The sequence below is a fragment of the Ciona intestinalis genome, chromosome 8, assembly GCF_000224145.3.
Source record: "Ciona intestinalis chromosome 8, KH, whole genome shotgun sequence".
NCBI lineage: Eukaryota > Metazoa > Chordata > Ascidiacea > Phlebobranchia > Cionidae > Ciona > Ciona intestinalis.
The window spans coordinates 2,202,187-2,227,428 of NC_020173.2; the positions used below are offsets into that span (position 1 = coordinate 2,202,187).

General features: G+C 36.7%; 3 protein-coding genes and 2 long non-coding RNA genes across 7 annotated transcripts in view; 4 read left to right on the plus strand and 1 right to left on the minus strand.

The window, feature by feature from the left end:
- The first annotated feature begins 506 nt into the window (after positions 1 to 506).
- On the plus strand, positions 507 to 11,902 carry LOC113474406. The gene is made up of 5 exons (XR_003396068.1): positions 507 to 517; positions 1,020 to 1,149; positions 8,792 to 8,915; positions 9,542 to 9,620; positions 11,813 to 11,902. It is a non-coding gene; the product is annotated as an uncharacterized LOC113474406 (long non-coding RNA).
- LOC100184188 (ankyrin repeat domain-containing protein 2) lies at positions 10,530 to 14,245 on the minus strand. The gene is made up of 6 exons (XM_002122953.4): positions 13,966 to 14,245; positions 13,464 to 13,580; positions 12,745 to 12,843; positions 12,397 to 12,495; positions 11,790 to 11,987; positions 10,530 to 11,407 (listed from the first exon to the last, which is right to left on the minus strand). Exons 1-6 carry the CDS (start codon positions 14,116 to 14,118, stop codon positions 11,000 to 11,002), a joined length of 1,074 nt encoding a protein of 357 aa, XP_002122989.1. The 5' UTR covers positions 14,119 to 14,245; the 3' UTR covers positions 10,530 to 10,999.
- Positions 13,362 to 16,410, plus strand: LOC113474408. The gene is made up of 3 exons (XR_003396070.1): positions 13,362 to 13,591; positions 13,960 to 14,063; positions 16,309 to 16,410. It is a non-coding gene; the product is annotated as an uncharacterized LOC113474408 (long non-coding RNA).
- Positions 16,411 to 16,710: 300 nt separating this feature from the next.
- On the plus strand, positions 16,711 to 19,994 carry LOC104265955 (guanine nucleotide-binding protein alpha-4 subunit-like). Of its 3 annotated transcripts, none has more exons than XM_026835352.1 (7): positions 16,711 to 16,928; positions 17,373 to 17,456; positions 17,529 to 17,636; positions 18,432 to 18,578; positions 18,628 to 18,759; positions 18,823 to 18,954; positions 19,268 to 19,994. In XM_026835352.1, exons 1-7 carry the CDS (start codon positions 16,872 to 16,874, stop codon positions 19,424 to 19,426), a joined length of 819 nt encoding a protein of 272 aa, XP_026691153.1. In that variant the 5' UTR covers positions 16,711 to 16,871; the 3' UTR covers positions 19,427 to 19,994. The 3 variants fall into 3 exon arrangements, with proteins under 3 accessions (XP_026691153.1, XP_026691154.1, XP_018668292.2); XM_026835353.1 differs by having other exon boundaries at positions 18,879 to 18,954; XM_018812747.2 differs by having other exon boundaries at positions 18,447 to 18,578.
- Positions 19,995 to 22,279: 2,285 nt separating this feature from the next.
- LOC100186560 (leucine-rich repeat protein SHOC-2-like) overlaps positions 22,280 to 25,242 on the plus strand; it is a 13,586-nt gene continuing 10,623 nt past the window's right edge. The window contains exons 1-4 of the mRNA XM_009860975.3: positions 22,280 to 22,463; positions 22,800 to 23,158; positions 24,164 to 24,336; positions 24,823 to 24,960. Coding sequence (XP_009859277.1) covers positions 22,443 to 22,463; positions 22,800 to 23,158; positions 24,164 to 24,336; positions 24,823 to 24,960 — 691 coding nt within the window. The 5' untranslated portion in view covers positions 22,280 to 22,442. The remainder of the gene's footprint in view (positions 22,464 to 22,799; positions 23,159 to 24,163; positions 24,337 to 24,822; positions 24,961 to 25,242) is intronic.

Sequence of the window (25,242 nt, forward strand, 5' to 3'; positions counted from 1 at the left end):
AAGCGGTTTTAGGGGAAAGCCTGTGTTTTGGTTCTAAAGTGCCATAAAACGTACATAAATAGTCAACTCTCTCGGATCATTGCACAATGTAAACTGGAGGGCACTTACGACTAATTCAGATAAACTCAACATTTGAATGTCCTTTTATCACAGTGGTGACTCATAAAGGATCAAATGCAACTCCACAAATCAGTCCCTTTCGGAAATTTTATCGAAAGTAATTACGACCACAAGAATATAATGGCACAAGAAGACAAGCAGTACAACATGCACGCCATAACGCTGGTAGAATAGTGTTTTATGATTTCCCAACCAAGCCGACCAATCTTGACACTTTCAATCAACATTACGTACGTGCATCATGACATTCTATAAATTCGCGATGAAAATTTATAATTCATAATATGACCGTATTTTCAAAGATTACGTATGGATTTTGTCTGCTACGGTTGCCACGTATACAGTTATTGACTGAGTCTGTCGGGTCAGATTTAGTTTTGCACATTGTTTTTATATGGTCCATTTAATACAATAAATGTCATAGTTTGGGATCACAAACAGTTTGAAATGCTTCGAGAACAAATCCAATTGCCCGTAATAGGTTCAGTGACCATTGCGAACGCTACGGTCATGTAGGCTACATTACTAAACTTTTACAAACACTGATTTTATGTTGATAACATAAACTGCATGTAAATACCTTAGAGAAAAGGCGCTTGCACGTAACTCAAGATCACGATCAGTATTGATTTCTTCGGAACTTCTATCTTTGAAATTCGCTTACGTAATGCGGTTGATTCGTACGACGTTAAGTTACGCAAAGTGACTTTCTATGCGTCAAAAGTGGCACGTTTTTCCTGCGCATCAGCGAGTAATTACGTTATATGTGTTTATGTTTTGAATATTATGGATTAAATGTAATTCCGATCAAAATGTATTTAAAATCTGAAAGTTTTGTTATTGTGTCATGTGTCATGTTTCAGTCGAATTACAATTTATAATTGTGTTTTTGTTTTTAGGGTAACTATTACTTTTCGCGGCCTGTTTCTGCTGGCGCAACGTTGGCTATCTACAGCAATACACCATGACGACACACAGTCAAGCCTTTTAATTGCTGTTGGCAGTCGGCATTCTCCATTTTAAAATAAAGTAAGTTCATATTGTTATGTTGGATATTTACCTTTTAATAGTAATATTCAAACTTTATCTGTATAACTATGTAACCGAAGTAAGGTTTCCCACATTCGTGTATAGCAGTATAAAAGCGTCCCTGCCAAGCGCCAGCATTGAACTGTTATTTGTAGCTTGAACTTTAAATGAATCTCCGGAGGTCGCGCGGTTATCAGAGAATGCTGTTGTAACGTAAGTGTGTTAGCAATTTAATTAACATTGGCGCTTTTGGCTGCTGAGCGTCGTTTAGTGGTCACAGTGGTTTTCCGGACAGCTCGATACGAAAGGTTGCGGAGTTTAAAACGACCGAGAAACGAGATATATTCGGCCCGCAGCCAGGGGCGGCTTAGACTCCAGATAAATCCGATCATCTGTAACTTAATTTACATTCACTCAGCGTGTAATCGTATCTGTTGCAACACTAACGAATCGAAGACCGACTTTTTAGGCCTTAATTCACATACTGCGCTTTGATGTTTGCTCAAGTACAGCAGCGAGCCATACAGACAGTTCACTCAAAAATATCAAGAGCCGATTAATACATCAAACCAAAACAAACTGTTTTTTTTTGGCCGAATTTTCACCTATACCGTCTTCAATGAAATCTGAACGATTACGTGTCGACTAAAAATAGAACTGACATAAAACCGCTGGTATATAAAACCGGCTCGTTACCGTTTCATAACATAAACTTCGAAGCAAGCCACTTGAAAAAAATCAGCGTAAAACCTCGCCTATGCTATTAACTGACTGTGCCTATGTGGTCTATTCCCGCTTGTTTTGTTACGGGTCACATTACGAACAGACTATTTGCTGTTTTGACCGAGATAAGTAGCAAACCCAAGAATTTTTGGTTAGTTTAAAAAATCATTTTAACAAATAGGCAATCCATCATATTTGTCTCCGAAACGAAGGGAAATTGAAAAGACAAATGCAGTGAGTGAATACGGCGGTAGAGGTTGCGGTAGAGGTTACATAGTTAAGCCCAAGCCCACGCCATCGGTCTGGATAAGCCTTTCCAACGCTTTTTATTTATTCATAATACAAATCGTAACCTGAGTGAGACGGACTGCCTTGCCGACCACTAATCCTAAGCAAATACACTTGGACGTATGCTGTGTTAACTCAACATCCATTATGTTGAATACTCGCTTTCAAAATGATGGTGTTTTTCCCCGATTTGCGGACATCAATGTTTGCCGCGAAAATTGTACCTTATACATTTTAAAACCCGAGAATTCGCTCATTTTCGTAAATAAACGACTGATGCGTCAGCGGTTTTAGTAGATCACGGTCAAAATACTTCACTCTTATAAATCATTTCTTACAGCAAGTTACCAGTTTGGCCGGCAGCGATTTTTTGTAAGATTTCGCAAGTTTTTATTTAAAATCTGGAGCATAGAGTATATACTCGTGTGTGGGCTTTTCAATTTTAACCGTGAAATTGAAAATAAAACCCTGAGAATTCCAATCTTCTAAGATGATATATATATGGACAACTCCGCCTGAATGAAGTTTTTGGTTTATAAGTCGTTAGGGTGGGGGGAGACGTGACAGCTTTAGCTCATAACGTCTAAATATTCTGATCGTATTTTAAACAATTAACAACGGTCTATATATGGGATTTGTGAGGATACGGCTTAATAATTCTTTGAATGGTCTTTGTTTACTACCAAATTTGACGAGAAAATTAAACTGTATATATAGTAGGGTGAGGGGAAGATGGGACACCTTTTCGTTTAGTTTTTTCTTTTCATTTGGTAGTAAACAAAGAACATTCAAAGAATTATGAAACCGTTTTTTCACGATTTCCACAGACCGTTGTTAAATGTTTAAAACACGATCAGGTTATTTGGATATTATGTGTTAAAAGTGTCCCATCTTCCACCACTCTTCTATATATTGGATTTGTTTTTGAAATTAACTGTCAGTGCCAGAAGCTCCTATCTTAAAATGAAAAGGTGTCCCATCTTACCCCACACTACTATATTTACTGAGTAAGAAAAGTAACAAGCACTGTAAAAATGCGGAAAACAGCTTTAAAGTACAATGCGGAAACCCTTTTAAAAACCGATCCCTCTCTTCAATTACATCGTTGTTAATTCGTTACCGCATAACCTAACACTGGTACATACTAAATAACGCTTGTGTAAGACGCTGGAGTCTACCATGTATATGTCTTATATATAGACCAATTTGCCTACTTTGCGCAATATTTAAACACACGTAACCTTTACACCGCTTATTTTACATGACATAGCCTAACGTGCCGTGCGGTGCCTACAAAACTCAATACAGTATAGGATTTTATATCAGACAGCATATCAAGAGGCGCAGTTTCCGCCAGCTTCCGTTAATTTCCTGAATGTACATCACAAAAACTTGCTCTTCTTCCGCCGTAGCTAAAAATAGATCTTACACAACCTTCTTAAACAGTGCACAGTGTTTCGATTGTGGACTTACAAATATCTTCATGTCAAAACATTCGCGAAGCGCTTCATTAAAACCCCTTTATTCCCATTGAGTTATTTGTGGTATTTTTCTCTCTGCAATCTGTTAATATTTGTTTAGCCACGCCAATAGTCCCAATTTGTTTCGGTTTTCATTGCTTTTGTGCCTCGGACGCTTTCACGGACCACTCTACACTTCCATCTGCGTCAAGCATCACCGAAATAAGCGTAGACGAAAGACGTACAGTCGTACACCAACACCGTAACCGCTGGATTTTAACTCTGCAAACAAAAGCGAAATACGAAATGGGTGGTTTGCTTGGTTCGGGCCTTTTTACTGAAGAACCTCCAAATGCTGGAGCAAGGAAAAACACCTTAGCAGAGCACATAAACAATAGGGGCGAATAAAGACGCCGTGACTATAACACCACTGCCAAGGCTACGAATACGGCTAGCGTTGAGGGGGTGTGGTTGGGTATCAGGATGTCAACAACGTGTTTTCGTGAGTTTTACGTCTTTCGCTTGGCTGCAGTTCAATGAAAGCCGACTGCTACGAACTTTTTAGATTGGCGGCGATAAACTGAACGCTTTTCAGGGTCGAGGCCAGCAATAACATATGACGTAACAATACACCTTGTGACGGAGCCCAGTCGAACAAGCGTGAAAATAATTCCGTGTAACCGGAAAACGGATGAGAAACAATTTTGGAGAAATTTCAATTAAACTGAATGTTTTGCTTGTTTTCTGTCAAGTCCACAACGAATTGATGTGTCATCGCCGCCATTGTGAGTGTTTGCTGTTCGGATAACACGAAAAGAAATACCCGCAGCCGTAGCACAATACATGATATGAAAAACGAGCTTCTTTCAATAAATAGCTTATTTCGGTTGTCAAACACACGTCGGAATTTTAATGAAGTGCCGAAGGCGCTATGTCCTGGATTGCAAAGGAAAGTTGAAATCACATCGTTCCAGCCCCTGTGGTTAGCTACGATACGCGGAATAATAAGCTAACATAGCAGACGCCATGTTTAAATTTAATATCGGGCCCGCGAGAACAATGCGCCGAGATTTCGACCTCTGTCCTCGGCGGTTGGGTAAATGTTTTCCTCGGGGTGCCGGCCCTGCGGTCGCCATTGTTCGAAAGTTATCAAAGCAACGTTGGTGTTATTGCGCGAACGTTTATTAGCTGCGTACCGACGTTCGGGGACTGACAAGCCAATTTGCTACACTGTCAGGTCCACAAAACGAAGTATCAAAGACGACAAGAGAACATTAATATGTTTATTTAACTCTTTTGTCCGTAATACCATTGTGCAATGCAAATGTTATAAATATATTAAATTCTATATAAAATACAGTAAGTGCGATCAAACAATATAAAACTTGTTTTTTTTTCGGGAATCGACGCATGTAATGCTTATTTAATTAAAAGTCAATCTAATATATTAAAGCCTTTAATGTGGTATATCGTGAAAATTACCGTTTTTTTTTAGATTTATGGTACTCTGGGGTAAAATGGGATATCTTAGAACATAATATATACCATCTCATATATTAGAGTGGGGAAGATGGGACACCTTTTCATTCCATTTTCTCGTCCTATTTGGTAGGATACAAAAAACACTTAAAGAATTACAAAACCATATCCTTGCGACTCCCAGCATGGAATTTTATCAGTTGTTTAAAACACGATCAGGATATTTAGACATTATGTGCTAAAGGTGTCTCGTCTTCCCCCACCCTACTATGTCTCCCGAAGGTGTTTTAAACAGTTAACAATGATTTTTAGAGTCATGAGGATACAGTTACATAATTATGTCAGTATTTCTTGTTTATTAGTTAAATGGGCGACAAAGGAAAGTGAAAAATGTACCATCCCACCCCAAACTACTTATTTTATTATACCCCTATAATTTAGAAATCCATTTGAAATTCCCGGAAATCAAACACATATGTCTCGATTACAAATCCAAATATTTGATTTGTGTCATTGGGTTCGACAAATCCGTGAAAACTTTTAAAGTAAATGTCCACCACTAAACAAACAGCAGAACGATGCAACTTGAAAAATTCGTCAAACAATCAATAATCAGTCGCTTCTATGACGCACAGTTTCTATTGTTGACGTAACAATGCTAACAATTGTTATTCCGCTTTGAATAATCAAATTAATCAGGTAGGGTTATCAATGCAAACTTAAGTTTGCGTACGTATTACATCATCTTTTGTCAATAACATGAGTAACTTAAACCAAATTCGTGTTTCTGTTATTTTTTTGTCATAACAACGCATGGTATAAGATAATACAAACAAGTCTCTTGCCCTACGACTATCCGCAATGTTTACTCTAAGTTTAGTAGGTTAGGGTTAGATATGGTCCACGTTTTTTTTTTTTTCAGCGTCCCATTTTCATTGAAAAATATTTAAGGAATTACAGTAGGGTGGGGAAGATGGGACACCTTTAGCACAGAATATCCAAACATCCTGATCGTGTTTTTAACAATTGACAACAGCCTATGGGGGTCGTGAGGATGACCGTACCAATGATGTGTCCCATCTTCCCCCTACTATATATAACCGTATCGCAGCGACTCTAAAAGAGAGTTGTTAATTGTCAAAATCCCGATTTGAATGTGTGGTATTTACATGCTTATGGTATCCATTTTACCCCTTAGTACTATAAATAAACCTATAGGAATATTTGTGAAATTGGAGTAAGTTGTATAAATAAATTACTATTTTATCTTAAAAAATGCGTTGTATAGTCTTATATCTCTATGTAAACCAGCTAATAAGCTTTCCAGTAGTAAATATTATGTAAATCTCGTGCCTTAATTCGAAACAGGCCGCTGTTAAACGCTTATCCCGATTATCGCCCGCATAATCGCTTAACAAGCTAATGTGACATTAATTGACTGAACTCCTGAAGGGGCTTCAATGATTTAGAGACGCAGAGGTCCAACTAACAATATACCAACATGCCGATACAAATCAAAACGACGCCAGTTCGCCTAAGATTTCGCAGATAAGGGAATTACAGACGGCGAAAGCTAAACAGATACTCAGATTTTTGCGCTGTATACGCTACTATATAGTTTTTAAGCGTGTATATTGCAGTAACAGCGTAGAATTGCCGATTTTGCAAAATAAACTAGCACTACCGCAAGGCGTAATTTTCCGAAGCCGTAAAATTTGCCTGTGGTTTATAATATCAACATATAAAATAAACAGCAGGTCCTGTTGTACTTTATATGATAATTAAATATTTTAAAATCGTTTTAAGTTTAGACAATTTGGGCGGTATTTTTACTATTGTTGTACTGTATGCATAAATTTTTAAATCTGTTTAAATTTAGTCATTTTAGGTATTATTACATTTAGGAAACTGTCATCTGGACAAATTAAATCGAATAAGTGATACATAAATGTCAAAAAGGTTATTGACATTTTAACCTGTATTATGACCTTCACATCTTCGAAAAAAAGGAAAAATATTAATAAAACGCAAACCACTTCCCGTTATGACAACGAAATATCTTAAAAATCAATTATCCCCGCGAAGGGTTGCTGAGTAAATAATATGATCGTTTTTCTTTGTACACAACGTCAAGGGTCGGAATCAAAATGCGATTGCCCGCTCGGAATTCGTAACAAGATTATCCAGCTAATCTGGCCTCTCTACCCACCCACGACGCCACGGACTGCGAGAACCTTCGCGTATGCTTATCTTGTATGCACAGAACACGTCAGACACCTCTTGACAAAGTAATGCGAATACTGACCGAGCGGAATCGTACTGGCTATACTTGTCCATTAAAGGTTGTAATATATAGTAGGGTAGCGGGAGATATGGGACCCTTTAGCACATTGTATCCAAATTATCTGACCGTGTTTTAAACAACAATTACCAACGGTCTGTGGAGTCTTGAGGATACGATTTTGAAATTCTTTGAATGTTCTTTAATCGTTTACTACTAAACGAACGAGAAAATGAAATAAAAATGTGTCCCATCTATACCTACGTATTAGGGTTTAACAATACCGGTAAAACTAGTCCTTAATTCTAGCTTTATGTATAGTGTTGCCCCGCGAAATGGCTAGCTCGTATTTCCTTGAACTCTTCGCCTTAAAATCTTGTTTCTCTAAGTGCTCTCACGCCAATCTCAGAGATTTGTGTCGACTTATGACCCTTCAACCGCACGGGTCATCGTATCTGAGCTTTCTCCTTTTTATTTAACCGCTCATATTGGTTATAGAATCAGCTGCGGGCGGGTTTGGACATTGGACATCGTATTCTTATCCCAAAAACGTTTATTTACAGGGCATGCCTGGTTTGGTCTTAAAATAGATTCCCGAGTACAGGGTAAAAGTATGCAGGTACACTAAAGCTATTGTTAAAACTAAGGTGTGGTTCGATGCTCGCAAATATGGGACCATTGAATGATTTGGATTCGAAACGTGACCCGAGGTGCCTTTTCGGGCATATCAAAATAATAAAACACCACAGAATTTAAATCAATGGAGCGTAATACCGAATAACATTCGGTAACGACATTTACCTTTTCATAGACCAACAGGCACAACAATTTAGCGAGTGGTAAACAGGACGTTATGCTATAGACACAGCTGGGTTATAATGTGCGGTGTTAGAACTATTCGTCTCCTCCCACATCGTTAGTATAAGCCAGAACAGGCAACAGATTAACGCCGAGCCTTTACCGCTGTTTAAAGCCGAAACGGAGGTCGTGCTTTCTATGCGCGTCATGCGCAAATTTGATTTATAACGTGCGAAATTATTTGTTTTCTAAACAGCTAATGCACCAACGACGGTGCTGGCAGTTTTGTGGAAGAAATTGGCTTATGCGGTTTTGTGAATGAACGTAATATACCCAGCGCAGGTGCGCTAGGGACCACGGCGTATAAAAACCATTTGTAGATTTATTAATTCTTATTACCCATGACGGCGTATGCTGACAGCCAATATAAACTCAATTGTTTGGCATTACTGGGTAGGAATACAAAACAGGTTATTTAGGTGGTTTGTAAGCTTACACTACTTTGTACAGAATCGGTATAGTAATTCGTATATAGTACTGTTGGGTAAGGTATAACGTTAACGCATACTATAATTCCTGGCCTTGTTTTTAACAATTAACAACGCTATTTTAGAGTCGTGAGAATGCGGCAATTCTGTTCCTTGTTTACTACCAAATATAAGACAACATAGAAAGATCAAAACGTGAACCATCGTACACCAACATACTACACTTAATTTTTCAAGCATCGAGTTCTGGTACAGTTTCGTGTTTGTTGTAAAACGCCAATATCCAATTTTGGTCTTTGCGCCGAAAATTTGATTAATTTATTCGCACCTGGACGCCTGGCAATAATTTCAATCCGGATTGAACCAGTTCCGCATAATGCGATTCAGGCTGCATGCCAAGCACGATACTAATTGACGGAATGCATGACACACACGTGAACACGAAAACACAGACGCTAAAAAACATACTTTTGCTATGAACGTACAACGATTGCAATATTTTCTATAAAATTCTGTAATTCCAGTATTTTTTTATCAAAAACCCGACGATGCCATGCTATTTGGCAGACGAAACGTTTATAAATTCTATTTTATAGTTTTTGCTTATAAATAACTGTCCCATTTGTCGTATAGACACATATATACATATTTTAATCTAAGTTTTTACTCAGACAGTATATCAAAATGGCGCTTAAAATATGATTCCATACTGTACTGTAAACTAAAGCATATATGGCTAGGTCTAAAATATAGCACTTCAACAAGTACACCTAACTAACAAGTCAAACTCGAAGTGTTTTCAAACAATGCATAGTCATTAGTAAGCCTACCTGTTACCATTCGTTATCAAATTTTCTTAAATCCTTCTGCATTAGAAACGGAGTGATTGATACAAACCGAGTTATCTTTTTAACACAGCAAAGATAAGTCTGATTTGACCCGGAACAAAACTATGTAAGTAAATAATCCATCTTCCGTTTCATAGATAGACTTAAGCTTTGTATAGCAGCTTCTGCAATCTATATAGTTATAACCACACTTATCACTGGCCAACTTAAAACTTAGCATATCTCGCGCTAGTATGACAGTGCCTTTAAAAACCTTGTCACCACTTTTTTTAATCGGAATACCAACTCGCGATTACAGGCGAGCATAGCTTATCAGCAAAACACTTGAATGGTTCTATATTCTTCACCCACCATGGCTATAAGGCTTGTGCAAACGAAAACTCCCAAGTCACAGAGAGCGGAGTTGAATGGAACGTCGAAACTTCAGGGCGTACTCTTAACTTATCGTACAGTTTTGCCTCAAGTGTTCGAACCCCGAGAAAAAAGCGACTCGCGTGAAACCGCAATACGTTAGTGTTAGAGGCGGAAATGTCAACTACAGATGCTTTAAAAACTTGTAATACAGTTCTGTATGAAATCATAAGCCTATACTCTGTATACGTCTGTGTACAAGTATATAATACTTTTAGCTTGTTTGTTTTTCTTATCTCCAGGTGTAGTCGGTTATAGCGGCAAACATTTTCTTATGTTTGCTGAACGTGGTACTTCATAATACAGTGCTCTGCTTGTATTGACAATACGTATATAAATTATGCTTATAGTTTAACACGATAGATTAATATGATCACACGTACAAAAATAGTCCTAAGGGTATTGGTTTTTAAAGCCATTATCAGTAGAAATTGTAATTTGTAAACCACTTAACTTTTAAAGGGTATAACAACATTTTTTTCAGAGAGAGAAAGTTGTATGCTGAAATGCCTGTTTTTTTAAAAACGTTAAAATTTTACAAGTGAATGCTAATCACCGCAACGTTCGTTGTTATAAAAGGTCCCTTTGTGACACGAATGCACCATTGAATATGAACAAGTGTATTTATGCGCTTCATTTCCATTAGATACAGATAGATGATTCTGTTAAAGCCAACATAGTTGTGATATGTCTCCTTGGTGCTTTTAAATACATTTAGCCGTAGCTGGCATTTATAAAAAAGAACCAGATTACAGTTTCGTATCACATACCTTTAATTTAATGAAAAGTAGGCGAAAGTCTTTTCATTTTTTTAGTTATTTTTAAGAAGCATGCACGAGTGTTATTTACAAACTGAAAGAGTAAAGAACGAAGAAAGTTGCATTAACTGTAGGGCAAGTCACGTTGGAAAATATTTCGCAATCTCTATCTTTATATATAGGTAAAAAAACGACAAACGCAGTAACAATAAGATACCACACTACGATACCAAACTGAGCACATTTTTATTTATCTTTTCTGACAAATTCATCATCGGTGCTTTTGGCTTTTTACGAACCCCAATTACTTCTCTCCTCATGGAGTTTCAGCGCCCTCTACTGTTGGGCTCGATGGCTTGCTGTTGTGCTTCTGGAAGATGATGAGTCTTGAACCTCTCCTGGATGACGGGAAGTTCTTCAAATCCTCCTCCGAAGGCGTCATCACCTCCTCAATCTTGTCCAAGGACTTGTCGTCAATGCAGTTCAAGTCAAGCTTCAAACCAAGAGGCGAAACCTTATCCTTGGCTTCATCGTCCAACGATGCCGACTTATCGCTATCAACATCCGACGCCTCTCCGCTAGTTTCACACTGTACATTTTGCAGCTCCATTGCCAATTTCTCCGCGTCCAGTCCTTTTCTCTCTCGTTCTGCTTCAGCCATAGCCAGCGCTTGCTTTGTATTATTGTACCACGCCTGTACCATGTCGACAGCAGTTTTTCCAGTCTAAAAATACATAAGTTGACTTTAACCTTAAAGATAGATACATAGCTACAACCCGACCTGGTGGAATGATACACGCCCGCCTTTATAGATTCGAGATGCTACTATTTTGGACTTCCCTGAACACTGCTACTATTGTGAGCTTCCTTGAGCAAAACGCTTAGTTACCCCAACCCATAGTTGTCCAAATACCCAGCCAGTTATTTAGTCGTAACGATCGTCGTTGTTTTGCCGCGCGAGGATAAACAGGGCTTTACTTATACTTCATTCATTCATATATAACTCGTGGGCGACAGGAGGTGTATGTAACAGAACGCCCATGTGCTATATGTCGTTGCGCCAACACATAAGAATAAACAACTTTCATTCATTCATTCATACTTACCTTGTTCTTCATTTCCATATTAGCTCCATGCAAAACAAGAGTCCTCACAACCTTCGGCCGTCCAAGTCTCACAGCATCATGTATTGGCGTGTCTCCCTCGCTGTCTCTGTCGTTCAGATTCGCCCCACACTCCAACAAGTAATCTACACACTCAACAAATCCAACTCTCGTGGCAACGTGTAAGGGTCCGTTTAAAAGCTAGTAAAAGTATAAAAAATTCGTTAAGTCTGGTAAAACTTTTTACTGTAAGTTTGGTGTTCTCATATTATAGTAAGATGGGGAAAATGGGACAGTTTTCTTTCTATTTCCCGTCCCATTTGGTAGTAAACAAAAAACATTCAAATAATTATAAAACTGTATGTTCACGACTCTTATAAACCGTTGTTATTTGTTTAAAATACGATCAGGATTTTAGATATTATGTGCTAAAGGTGTCCCATCTTTCCCCACCCTATACTAACCGAAACACATTGATTTGACGTGCATAATTAACCTGAGGTTTCTTACATAATTTTAAAATAAATAGGCATTTTGAAATAAAAGACGTAATACAAGCCTTTAGGAACAGAGTAAAAAAGAGTAAAATTTGAGTATTATTCTTTTTTACCATATCCTTTGTATTTATTTTTGCGTTGTGTTTCAGCAGGCTTCTCACTACTTCCAAATTCGTTCCTCTACATGCCCAGTGTAAAGGAGTGTTGGACAGCTGTAACATAAAGACGACATGTGATTCGTTGCCAGAAAGAATTCATAAGGTTTATTACTTAGTTATTCTTGCGCTGTGGGCAATGAAAGTCTTTATAACACGGGTGTTCTGTTTCACACACCTCGTGTCCGCTTACGATTTGCCACGTATGCTACTTTAAGGGTGATTATTATATTTTTGTAATTACTGATGAATTAGACAGTTTAAAGGGAACCACTATAGGTTGTAGCAAATGCATCAGACAACTACCTTATCAGAACTATTGACTTTTGCACCCCTTTCAAGTAACAGTTTGACGATCTCCTCTTGTTCGTACAGTGCTGCTCGGTGCAAGGCTGTTCTTTTACACTGGGCAATTAAATGAAAAATAAATGTAACTTATATATTCACGCAGCAGGGCGACAACAGTCGTTATAACACCGGTGTTCTGTTTCACACACCTCAAGGCTGGGCCCTTACACCGGGTAATTAAATGAAAAATAAATTTAAATTATTTTTTCACGGGGCCGGGCGACGATCAGGTCGTTTTAACACTGGTGTTCTGTTTCACACACCCCACGCCTGCTTACGAGTCACAACGTATAAAACTTTCTAATCCTTGTAATGACAGGCAACTAAGGTCGTTTTAACACCGGTCTTTTGTTTCACTAACCTCTCGTGCCTGATTACGAGTTACCACATATGTAACTATCACATAGTAGGGTAGGGAAATATGGGACACCTTTTTTTTCCGTTTTCCCGTCCAATTTGATAGTAAACAAAGGACGTATAAAGAATTAAAATCCTCACGACCCCATAGACCCTTGTTAATTGTTTGAAACACGATCAGGATATTTGGATATTACGTGCTAAAGGTGTCCTATCTCCCCCCAACCTATTATATAACAATAACTTAACTGTATGGGCTCCACACAAAAGGATTGTAGTTGGATTATTTCAGTTATATTTTTATGTTCACATAAACTTACTGTGTCTTTTGTATTCACATCTCCTCCGTCGTCCAAGTATTTTCGAACTGTTTTCAGTTTACCACTGGACGCGGCCATGAAGAAATCGTATTGCGTGATCTTCTCATTTGGGTCCGGCTGATTAAAAGGTATGGTATATAGTAGGGTAGGGGAAGATGGGACGCCTTTTCAGTCTATTTTTGCTTCCCATTTGGTAGTAAACAAAGAAAAATCAAAAAATCATAAAACCGCATCCTCACGACTTCCAAAGGCCGTTGCTAGTTGTTTAAAACACGATCAAGATTTTTGGATATTATGTGCCAAAGGTGTCCCATCTTACCCCACACTGTGCAGTTTTGATATGTCATTTATAATCAACTTTCGTTACTTTTAATTTGGAGTAATATAGGCCATTTCTCACCTAAAATCTTAGACCCATGGCTTGTCAAAGTGTGAACCTTACCCATGTATAGAATAGAATACGTTTTATTTTACATGCGACTAAATTTCTTTTTAGATTTACCTCTACGTCCATTTCTTCGTTGGTGAACTGTATTCTTCCAAGATGTACTCTGGAAATCTTTCGTTTTTCGTTGGTGGACGATTTTCTGCTCATTGAAGGTGAGAGGTTTTGCGGGGTGGCTACCTTGGTGTCTGGTCTCGGTTTACGAAGCATATTTGTGAGTTTAGTTGTGATCTAGAAGGTGTAACACTAAGTGCGTGGGCAACGAGTAAAGATATTTGGGTATTGTATATCCAGCTCAAAATACTCGAAACTTTACTCTAAATATTATAAAAAACAAAACAAATTTATTTGTACTGGGTGCTTAAACTTGTAAAAATAACAACTGTTTTTTCTTGTAAAAATAACTGCTTGGTACAGCCGTATAACCAGTAAAAATAACAACTGTGTTGAATCGACTCGCCTACTGTTTACACCTTGACCAAGCAAACGCATAAATTATATATTATTTCTTATGTCTTTAATCACTATGCTATATCTCGCTATCATATGCACTGTTGAGGTAGTGCCTTCTCTGTGACCGCATATGCAGGTCTGTCATCGAATACATATGGTCATTATGATGTCACAATATCAATGAGCATTGACCTCATTTGAGCGTTAATGAGCGAAACAGGCATTACATATTTATAGCATCCAGTTGATGAGATAAATAGATAAACGGTATTACGTTGCTAACAATTTAGCACGCTTTGTACACAACTAAACTACCTGTAAGCTAAATTATGTGCTATTTTTAACCTAAAATTAGGCTAGCCAACCGCCTATTTAGTAACTGCCATTCGGGAGCTTAAAATAACATGGCTCGATTAACCATATGCAAGCGCAGTAGTAGGGTGGGGGAAGACGGGACAACTTTGGAACATAACATCCAGATACCCTGATCGTATTTCAGCTTTATGATTCTTTGAATGTTCTTTGTTTACTGCTTAATTAGACTTGAAAATAGATTGAAAATATGTCCTATATCTTACTATATATAGGTTGGGGGAAGATGGGACACATTTTCAATCTATTTTCTCGCCCAATTTGGTAGTAAACAAAGAAAATGCAAAGAATTATAAAAGCGTATCCTCACGACTCTCATAGACCGTTGTTAATTGTTTAAAAGACGATCAGGATATTTGGATATCATGTGCTAAAGGTGTCCCATCTTTCCCCACCCCACTGTATTGAAACACACTAAACTAACGACTGTATACCTTACTTGATGTCCAGCAGAACCAGTCTTTATATATACATTTCATGTCCTTCTTCGTCTTTTCCCGATATGGTAACATTGCGTCACATTACTAAGGCTAAGCCCATACCAAGTATGATGTAAGGCGAATTTCGTCACCTTGGAACGATTTACAAATCCACGAACGCCCTGGAACTTGCCTTGACCGGTATCGCGTGTAATAACTACGTTTAGAGGCAGGGGAATTACAATATAATAGGCTTAGGCCTAGATATTTTTTACCAAAGGCATACAAATTTGTTCTCTATTTTAAAATCTTATGTTTAAACGTGTAAAAGGTCCACATAACATAAAACACTATATATAGGACTATATAACATCTGTACTGTTGGTTGAGGCTATACTTGGCAGTTTAAAGGCAATAAATCAAGTCTAATCATCAACAAAATAACCTCTAAGTCGACCTGCTTTTAATAGTCAAGTACATAACAGCTATAGAATGTATCTAAAGTGTTTATGATTTATTTTTGGATATTTATATAAAGTAGGGTGGGGTAGGACACCCTTGGCACATATTATCCTGATTGTGTTTTCAACAATTACCAACGGTCTATGGGGGTCGTGAGGTTATAATTTTACAATTCTTTGAATGTTCGTTGTTTACTAACAAATGGGACGAGAAAATAGAGTTCAAAGTTGTCCCATTTCCCCCCACCCTACTGAAAATATAGTAGGGTGGGGAAAGTTGGGACACCTTTTCGTTTAGTTTTTTTCTTTTCATTTAGTAGTAAACAAAAAACATTCAATGAATTATAAAACTTTATCCTCATGACTTCCACAGACCACGATCAGGTTATTTGGATATTATGTGTTAAAGGTGTCCCATCTTCCCCAAACCCACTGTATATATATTCACAGTTCGTTTACGAATTAATAAATGCCGGCTAAACGTGCTGCAATTAACAGTTTATAAACCAACACCATTATCAAATGCCTCTAATTGAACTATACTTTATTTTTTATCAAAATTGGTGTAAAATGTCCAACGGCATATAAGCCAATATCGAATAACCAATGAAATATTAATTTAGTTGTTTTACAGTACAGTACGTTAACATTGTGAACGTATAATTTAAATCACTGTTTATCGTGTGTATTTGCAGCTAGTGGCGTATCGTCTCAATGGGCTGTGCAGCAAGTCAAGTTTCACCTGAAGCTATTCGAGCAAAAAGACTTTCTAGAAGAATTGAAAAAGAAATAAACTCACAGAAAAAGAAGTTTAAAGATAAGGCAAGTTTTCAAACTAGCTTTGTACGCCGTTAATGGTATTTTCCTGGATTTTTGTATATCTTCAATCGGCCTAACACTGTCTGCATATGTAGAGATTATATTCGTATGAATTATTGTAGGCCTAACTTGTTTTTATCCTGGCCGGGTAACGTCAGTCGTTATAACACGGGTGCTCTGTTTCATATACCCTCATGCCCATTTACAAGTTACCACGTATGTGACTTTGTGGGTAACATGATGTACTACATAGTTAACATTACTTTATTCTCAGCTATCCATTTTGCTTCTCGGTACTGGCGGGTCGGGAAAGACTACAGTTATGAACCAACTTAAGATCATACACGGTGGGGGGTTAGGGGGTGGCGAGCTTCGAGCACAAATGGCACGTTCTATACAAGAAGAAGTTGTGAACCGTGCCTGAAAGGTTTTGAAAGAGATGGCTTACAACGGGATCAGTTTTTCTAATGCTGAAGTACACGAAAAAGCGAAGCGGGTCAGTCTTTTTTGTATATAGTAGAGTGGGGAAGATGAGACACCTTTAGCACATAATATCCAAATATCCTGATCAGGTTTTGAACAATTAACAACGGTCCATGACAGTCGTGAGCATATGGATTTATAATTCTTTGAATATTTTTTGTTTACTACCAAATGGGACGAGAAAATAGAATGAAAAGGTGTCCCACCTCCCCCACCTTACTATATACCTTATGTGACTAAATGATTAAGATTACCGGGTGTTTAAGTTTGTATATATATATATGTACAGAGACCCTATATAAAGCACAAAGCATGGAAACCTAAGATTTTTGTCTCTGACCAAATCGAATACCATATAAATCACACCGTAAATGTATCACATTCATCCTTATATGGTAGGCTATATGTGGCCATGTGTGCTGCGATGTTCAATGATATTTACCTAACTCGTTTTCAGACACTGCCAAACAAAGTTAGCATTCTTGGAGTCGACATTGTACGAGAATGCTTGTGCGAAATGTGGAAAGACACCAAAGTTCGGGTACGTTTTGTCATGCTACTCAGTTTTTATAGCTTTTCTTATGCTGACAACGCATTCTGAAACTTGTTTCAGAAATTTGTTCTGGCACCTTACGTCTACAACTTGTGCTTCGACAATCTTGTTCACTACTTAAATAATGCGAGCAGAATCTTCAGAGAAGACTATGTCCCTACACAACAGGTAATTCTAATTGCAATTCCCAGAATTGTTATAGACCAGGTTTAATCTAAGACTACAATGGCTTTTATATATTAGGATGAAAGAAGATGGGACACCTTTAGCACATGATATTCAAATCTCCGGATCGTGTTTTAAACAATTACCAACGACCCACTTTCCCCACCCTACTATATTTTCAGTACGGTTAGGGGGAAATGGGACAACTTTGAACTTTATTTTCTCGTCCCATTTAGTAGTAAACAACGAACATTCAAAGAATTGTAAAACTATAACCTCACGACCCCACATTAAATGTTCTTTGTTTACTACTAAACGGGACGAGGAAATACAATGAAAAAGGTTTCCCATCTACCCCTACCCTATTATATATCCTTAACCGTGGCATATAGTGGATACAGCAGCGCTGACCTCGTCTGGACCATATGGTACGGGTTTGAAGTTCGACTCTGCTATCTATGTCAGCGTATGTGACCTTAGCCAGGGCATTTAACCGCAACTGCTCCAACCCAGTGGTTCTTTATGAGTTTTTTTTTAAATTGTCAGCCATAAATACAAAAAAGAGAAATACAAAAAGTTCGCCCGTATATAGTAGGGTGGGGGGAGATGGGACACCGTATCATTCTATTTGCTCGTCGCATTTGCTAGTAAACATGGAAATTTTAACGAAATAAAAAAAACTGTGGTATTACGACTCTCATAGACCGTTGTTTATTGTTTAAAACATGATCAAGGCATTGAAATTTTATGTGCTAAACGTGTCCCGTTTTACCCGACACTACCATAGCTTTCGCACAGGCTTTTACTTTGCAGGATATCTTATTAGCCCGAGTCAAGACTACAGGTGTAAATGAGACTTGGATTCGATTGAGAGAAGTTTGGCTTCGAATTGTTGATGTTGGCGGGCAAAGGTCCGAGCGATTGAAGTGGGTCAAATGCTTCACGGTATAGGAAGTATGACAAATCTTTTGTTTTCTAATGGATTATTTCACAGGATACTAATAGTATATTGTATTGCGTCAGTCTGGACGGATATGCATTACCATCGGAAGACGATTGCGCGGTAAACAGCATGCATGAAAGCTTGAATGTATTTGCAAATGTTATAAACAATCAATTTTTGCTGGTAAGTCATTTTTCGCAAAGTTTCTATCTAACAAGTTGAATTTGCTACGAAACGAATCCACAGAAAGCACCGTTGATCATTTTTTTCAATAAAATCGATTTGTTTCAACGTCTTGTCAGATGGATTCCCTTGACAATCTGTTTCCCGGAATACGAAGGCGACGTGAGCTTCAACAAAACTACAGATTATATCGTGGTGAGGTTTAAGAACTTAATCCTTCACAAAGTTACATGCGCGGGAACGAGGCGTTTGAAATAGAACACTTATGTACTAATAACCGTCGTTGTCCCGCCAAACGAGGAAAAACACTTTTTATTCATCTATTCATACAGTATTGTGGGGAAGATGGCACACATTTTCATGTTACGTCCCATTTGGTAGTAAACAAACCGTTCTTTGTTAATTATTTAAATACGATCAGAATATTTGGACGTTATGTGTTAAAAGTGTCCCGTCTTTCCCCACCCTACTATATTAAAATGTGTGTAACGCTGTCTTTTCGTTTTAGAACCGTTTTACAAGACGTATAACAAGAGCATCACGACGACCTGTATACAAGCATTTTACTTGTTGCGTGGACACTGCAATGATTTCTGATGTCTTTAAAAGTGTATTTGACAACATTCTGAGTAAGCGTGTGGAAGCATTCAACACTAATCTGAATTGATACCATATCCAGCAACTAATTTTAAAACGCGCTGGTGATTCCAACGCCCTACAGGCACGTACGGAAAAATCGATCCCCTTGATTAAAGCGAACGCAAACACGAATGGGAATAAGCGTTGTTGCGAAAGCGTGACTGGCGCTGCATACGCGCTTTGTCTCATTTTTCTAAGTACAGTTGTTTCGGGCGACTAAATTGCTTCTTACAATTCATAGGAACTTGAGGCAGGGTCTGCTACTATGCTGAGTAGCACTTGTTTTAGAGTGTCCGTAAGAGTTTCAGCGACTTTTGTAAGATGTTCATTGTGTGACTGAAAGTCATTTGAAAGAGTCACTATAGCATATGTTTGTGTATGATACCGTACAGTTTTATTCCAAAGTGATAATAGGGTGTCGAGTTACAGGTTTGCGCTATATATGCTTCACATTTCAGTTGTTCTCTCACATTTTAAATAATAGATGATTCAGCGTGTCGTCTCTGGCCCGTGATGCGACGAAAATGAAACTCAATACTTTACCTGTTATAGTTTTATAAAAATGAGATCGGCGTGAATAAAATACGTTCCATGTCTGTATAGTCATATCGTATAGCATAAGCTATAAATGAAATATCCTTCCTTTTATTCAAGCAGGGCTTGTTCAGGAAGCTGAGTTTGTGAGTAGATAAAGGACTGAATAACAAGCAGACAGATGGAACATTAGGGAGATACGCGTTTATCGATCCGACGCCAGAAGATTTTTATCTATACGGGTCGATCGTATACGTCTATTACTGGATTTTTTTAGAGTATTGTTCACTAGTATTGTGTAATACACAGGGCTAAAGTGGGGCCGTTTAATACACAAGGGTTTACTCTAGTTTTACAGATGGGTAACTGTGTACAGCTGGTTGATTGTTTTGGATTGATGTTATGTAATAATAAGCAATCAGCCTATATAGTAGTTAGAACTATAATAAACGTATATAGTGAATCAAGGTTTAGACCGTAAATACAGTTTTACATCTGTATATTCTTTTATAGAGTTTTATAGGTAAGATTTATACGAGAAATGAGTTTTCTGCTTTCTGCTGTTTACTTGCTTGTTTAGTAGCATGAAGCTCATTAGGAATGAGACGGGCTCGTACTTGGTCAAAAGCGTACCGTTTTCCTGGCTCGGAGAAATCACTGAGATTGAAGACCTTACAAAAAGCAAAGACTATCTCCAGCAGTATAAAAACACCTCGTATTGGGTGTATTGGGGACCACTATGGGCCATTGCGGCGGCAGTAAGCATTATTATTGTATGTCTCGGATTCGTGAAATTTTTCAATTATGTGGACGAGCGGCTCGACCAAGATGACAATTTAGATCGGACCAGATCAAGTAGAACGGGCAATCTAATCGGTAGCAATTCTGACGAAGCTTTCTACGGTTCAACATCACTGACACAGCTAACCGCAAATAAACCACAAAAAGATACAAAACGTTGACACCAAATCCATTACGTTTCCATAGAATGCATTAGATCAATTGCTATACGCTTAGGAATATACTGGCCTATTGTCAGGCTTTTAAATTTCCTGTGCCCTGATCGGGCTCGATTTTAGTGGTGTCTAATTACTGCACGATATATTGGTCTGAACTACAGCCCAGCGTATTTCCTACATTCTTTATCCTTCTCTGTCGTGTTTTTCGTGAATACTGTGAACTTGTATATACCCTTGTAATATCCTGTCGCGAGAGTTTTTTTTTATGCAATATAATTATTGTATTAAAACGAAAATATCTACTGGTTTACATACGTGTATGTGTATTTGTTTTTTATTCACTTTTCTCTTCCCATTCGTTAATAAATAAAGAATATTTTTAGAGTTATATAACTGTAGCCCCACTCTGAAAAATTTTTGCTGATTGTTTAAAGTACGATGAGGAAATATGACATTTGGGTGCTAACAGTATCCCATCTTACCCCACAGTACTATAACTTAGTTTTTAATTTTCTTTTTAACTATACTGAACTGTATTTATAACAAAAATGTAATAGATATGTAATAAAACAACATGCCTTTTTCTTTCTGTTAATTGCAAATATACCGGTCATTTGGACAACTATCAAAAAGGAGCTACATGCAGGTATTGATAAATAACGATGTATGAGGTTAAAATGTTGTCCAATTAGAATAACCAACACTATCACGTGTTAAACCGGAATAGGGTAATATAACGTCAGAGTCCTGTAAACACACAGTGTTTATACGACTCTGCATAACGTGTGCCGCGTGGTGTCATAATATACCAAGCGCGTATACCCGTTTTTATGCACAGAAAGCCTTTAAACAGTAGTAAACTTTGCTATAATGTAACTTATATGTTACATAGTTACAACAACGAGCAAAATTATTTTTTAGAGTGTTCATTACTGTATTACCGCAAATGGTGATAGATAGGTCCTTTATTGAATTCAAAATATTAAAATAGCTAAATCCCGTTAATTTGTTAAAACTCACGTACGAGAGGAAAAATAAACTAATGCAACACAACTAAATATGTATTAAAACCGAAAATCTATCAGTACAAACTTTTACACTTTTGAACGTCCCCGATTGGTTTTCTTTTTTTTTCTATAAAAGGGCAAAGTAGACACCATTTACTACAAAGCCCATTGCGTCAGTTTCTCTTTGAGCTCAAAGCGAGTTGTTGTTGCAGAGCTCGTTAGGCGAGTGGGTGTTTTGTTGTTGGTGTAAGAGTATTATAACGTCTGCAATAAGGCTGCAGTCTCGTTAAACAAGTCGGCAGACAGGCGCTTGTTTCTGGCTGTTAAATTTATGTTTTTTGTCAGATAGTTAAAATATACAGTGTCTCTTTTAATATGGGTATTATACGAAAATACAGAAAACGAAATTACGCTAGGGATAGTTAAACAGAAACTGAATGTTACCTGCTGCGTTAAGCAAAAGGTATTAAGCTATAAAAAGTTGCATTTGTATAAAAAAAAGGGTTTAAACTGAATTTACTAGGGATAGTTCTTTACCAAAGAGATGAACGATGGAACTGAGCAGGTATGGTGTTTACTCGTTTTCTTGACAGAATCGTCTCATAAATCGTTGTTAGTGTTTATTTTTTAACAGTAAAATCAAGTCAATGCATGTTATACACAGTCATTAAAACTTTTACTTAAGATAGGTCTAGTTGAAGTTAATACATTATAATAATTGAAAAAGAAAAGTGAAAAAAATATTTTCAAAATGAAGATTTACATTCAACTTCATGTACATTATTTCTAAAATGATAGTACTTTATTTGCAATAAAAGTTCATAACACTTATATATATATATTGGTTAATACCAAAAATTTTAGTTAATTTTATAAATTTAAACTAACTCTGTTATTTCAGGTTGTGCCTCCGAAAAAAAAGTCTGTTCAGTATCCTGACCAGCACTCAACAAAAAGCGGGAAGCAGAAAAAACACAGCAAAGCAATGGCACACGAAATGCAGAAGAGGGTTTCTAAATGCAAAGACAACCAGGACACTCGTTTAGACTTAAGCCAACTGGATTTGACGTCTCTGTCGACCACTATTAAAAATATGACCCAGCTCTGTGAAATTTTTCTCTATCAAAATAAGCTGGCAAAAGTTCCGGACGAATTAGGACAGTTAGTAAACCTGACTATTCTTGCTTTGAATGAGAATCACCTTACATCTTTGCCTGCATCACTGCAGAACTTGAAGCAGTTAAAAATGCTCGATTTAAGGTAAGCACGTTAGTTCCAAATGAAAATTTTGAATGGTATTCTCCCTTACCGATGGCACCTAATTTAGATTTCGCTTCTTTAGGTATTTATCTAGGTTTTGGTTAAAAAATTTTTTTTATAAAATTCGTTTGTTATATTTTGACCGCCTAGTGACCACCATTCTATAATAAGAATACACAGGATTTTAAATGATCGAATAAATGTAAAAATAGGCAGAGTAAAAAATTGCGGTAACCATAGCAACCCGAATCTACTAACTTTAGTTGACAGACAATAAAATACCACCTATGAAATAACCAGATTTTGTGTTATATATATATCTTATGTTTTGAGTTGTAACATTTTCTTTGCGTTGCTGTATTTCCCAAGAATTGATCTACTGACCCAAAAATTGGTTTAGATTTTACAAAAAAAATTAAGGTTTCTTAAACTAAAGGCAGAGATTTTCTCAGAGAATGCTTAAGTTTCATTGCATAGCATAGGCAAATGAAAATTTATATTTTAATAAAATGTCCTATCTCCTATAGAAATGTATGTATTATACATAATACCTAATGTATATATATAGTTTTTTTGGGGAAGCAGATATGTTATTTGGAAATATAATGCTTTGTACTTAGTAGCAATAGCAGAAGAACGATGTTTAGTTATTATTGCTTAACCACACAAATTTTATTGCTTTTTTTCTTTTATGAATTATTAAAATGCAGAAATTTTAGCAATATTTGCTTGTTTATTTATTTTGGTTTTATATATATATATATAGCCCATAGTACATTTATTTTACTATGCTTATTCTTTACAAGCACAATAAAAAAAAACAAATTTAACGAAACAAATAATGAAATTTTATTGAATCTTCCTTTAATGCATTTTTAAAAATTATATATAGCTGTATGCTGCATGTTTATTTGTTTTTGTTTTATATATATCTATATAGCCTATAGGGCTTTGGCTATTATGCTTACTTTATTATGTTTATTTTATTATGCTTATTTTTTACAGGCACAATAAACTCCGTGAGGTGCCCCAAGTGGTGTACCAGCTGCAGTCTTTACGTAAATTGTATTTGAGGTTTAATAAAATCACAACTATCGATCCAGCCATCGAAAACTTATCTAATTTGACTCAGTTGATCATCAGAGAGAATAAAGTAAGAGAGATCCCCTCAGAAATAGGTAAGAGAAAGAAACGTGCTGCTGACATTTATACTGTAAATGGCAAAGCTATAAATGTTTTGCTTGTTAGTCGTTATGTGTGTTCAAGTATTTGTCAAACTGAAAAATGTAGTTTTTCCATGAATGTGTAATACATTCACTTAAATCATTTAGATTTGGTAATTTGTCAAATTCACACCTTTTTGATAATTAGTTTAGCACCTTAGCAAGTTAAAATGATCTGATAAATTTCACACCTTATTGTAGCCTGCTGGGATTTAATTTAACACCATTAAACAGAAGTTACATAACTATATATAATTTTTTACAAAAAGTCTGAATAGGGGCAAATTTTTTGTACTAATACTCTTCTTTGCTTTAAAATTGATTTGAAATTGTTCAAGTTATTTTAATTATAGAAAAAATCCCCCGCCCACCTAATTTTCATGACGTGTGTATTTGATTAAAATCTGTTGTCTATTTTTATTCCATTTTAATTTTCCTCAGGCAAGTTGACACAGCTTGTAACAATTGACGTTTCTTACAATGAGTTAAAAGAAATTCCAGAAGAGATTGGTAACTGTAGGCTTGTTACTTTCCTCGATCTGCAGTACAATCGTCTTACTCAGCTACCAGAATCTATAGGTAACGTGTTCACACTTGTTTGTGTTTGGGGAAAAAAAAAATACTGTTACTGTTACACTGCTATGGTATGTGGATTAGGTGCTTTTTAAATTAAAGAAAAACACGTCTTCTGTTGAAAGTGGCCTTTTAAAACTAAAATGAATTGAATTGGATTTTTATTATTTATATATATCCAATCATTAAAAAAGCTGTATCTACTTGTAAAATATGTTGTAAATTTTTATTAGGTGTGTAGGCTATTAACTTAAAATTTAAAATTATACATTTACATATAAATATAAA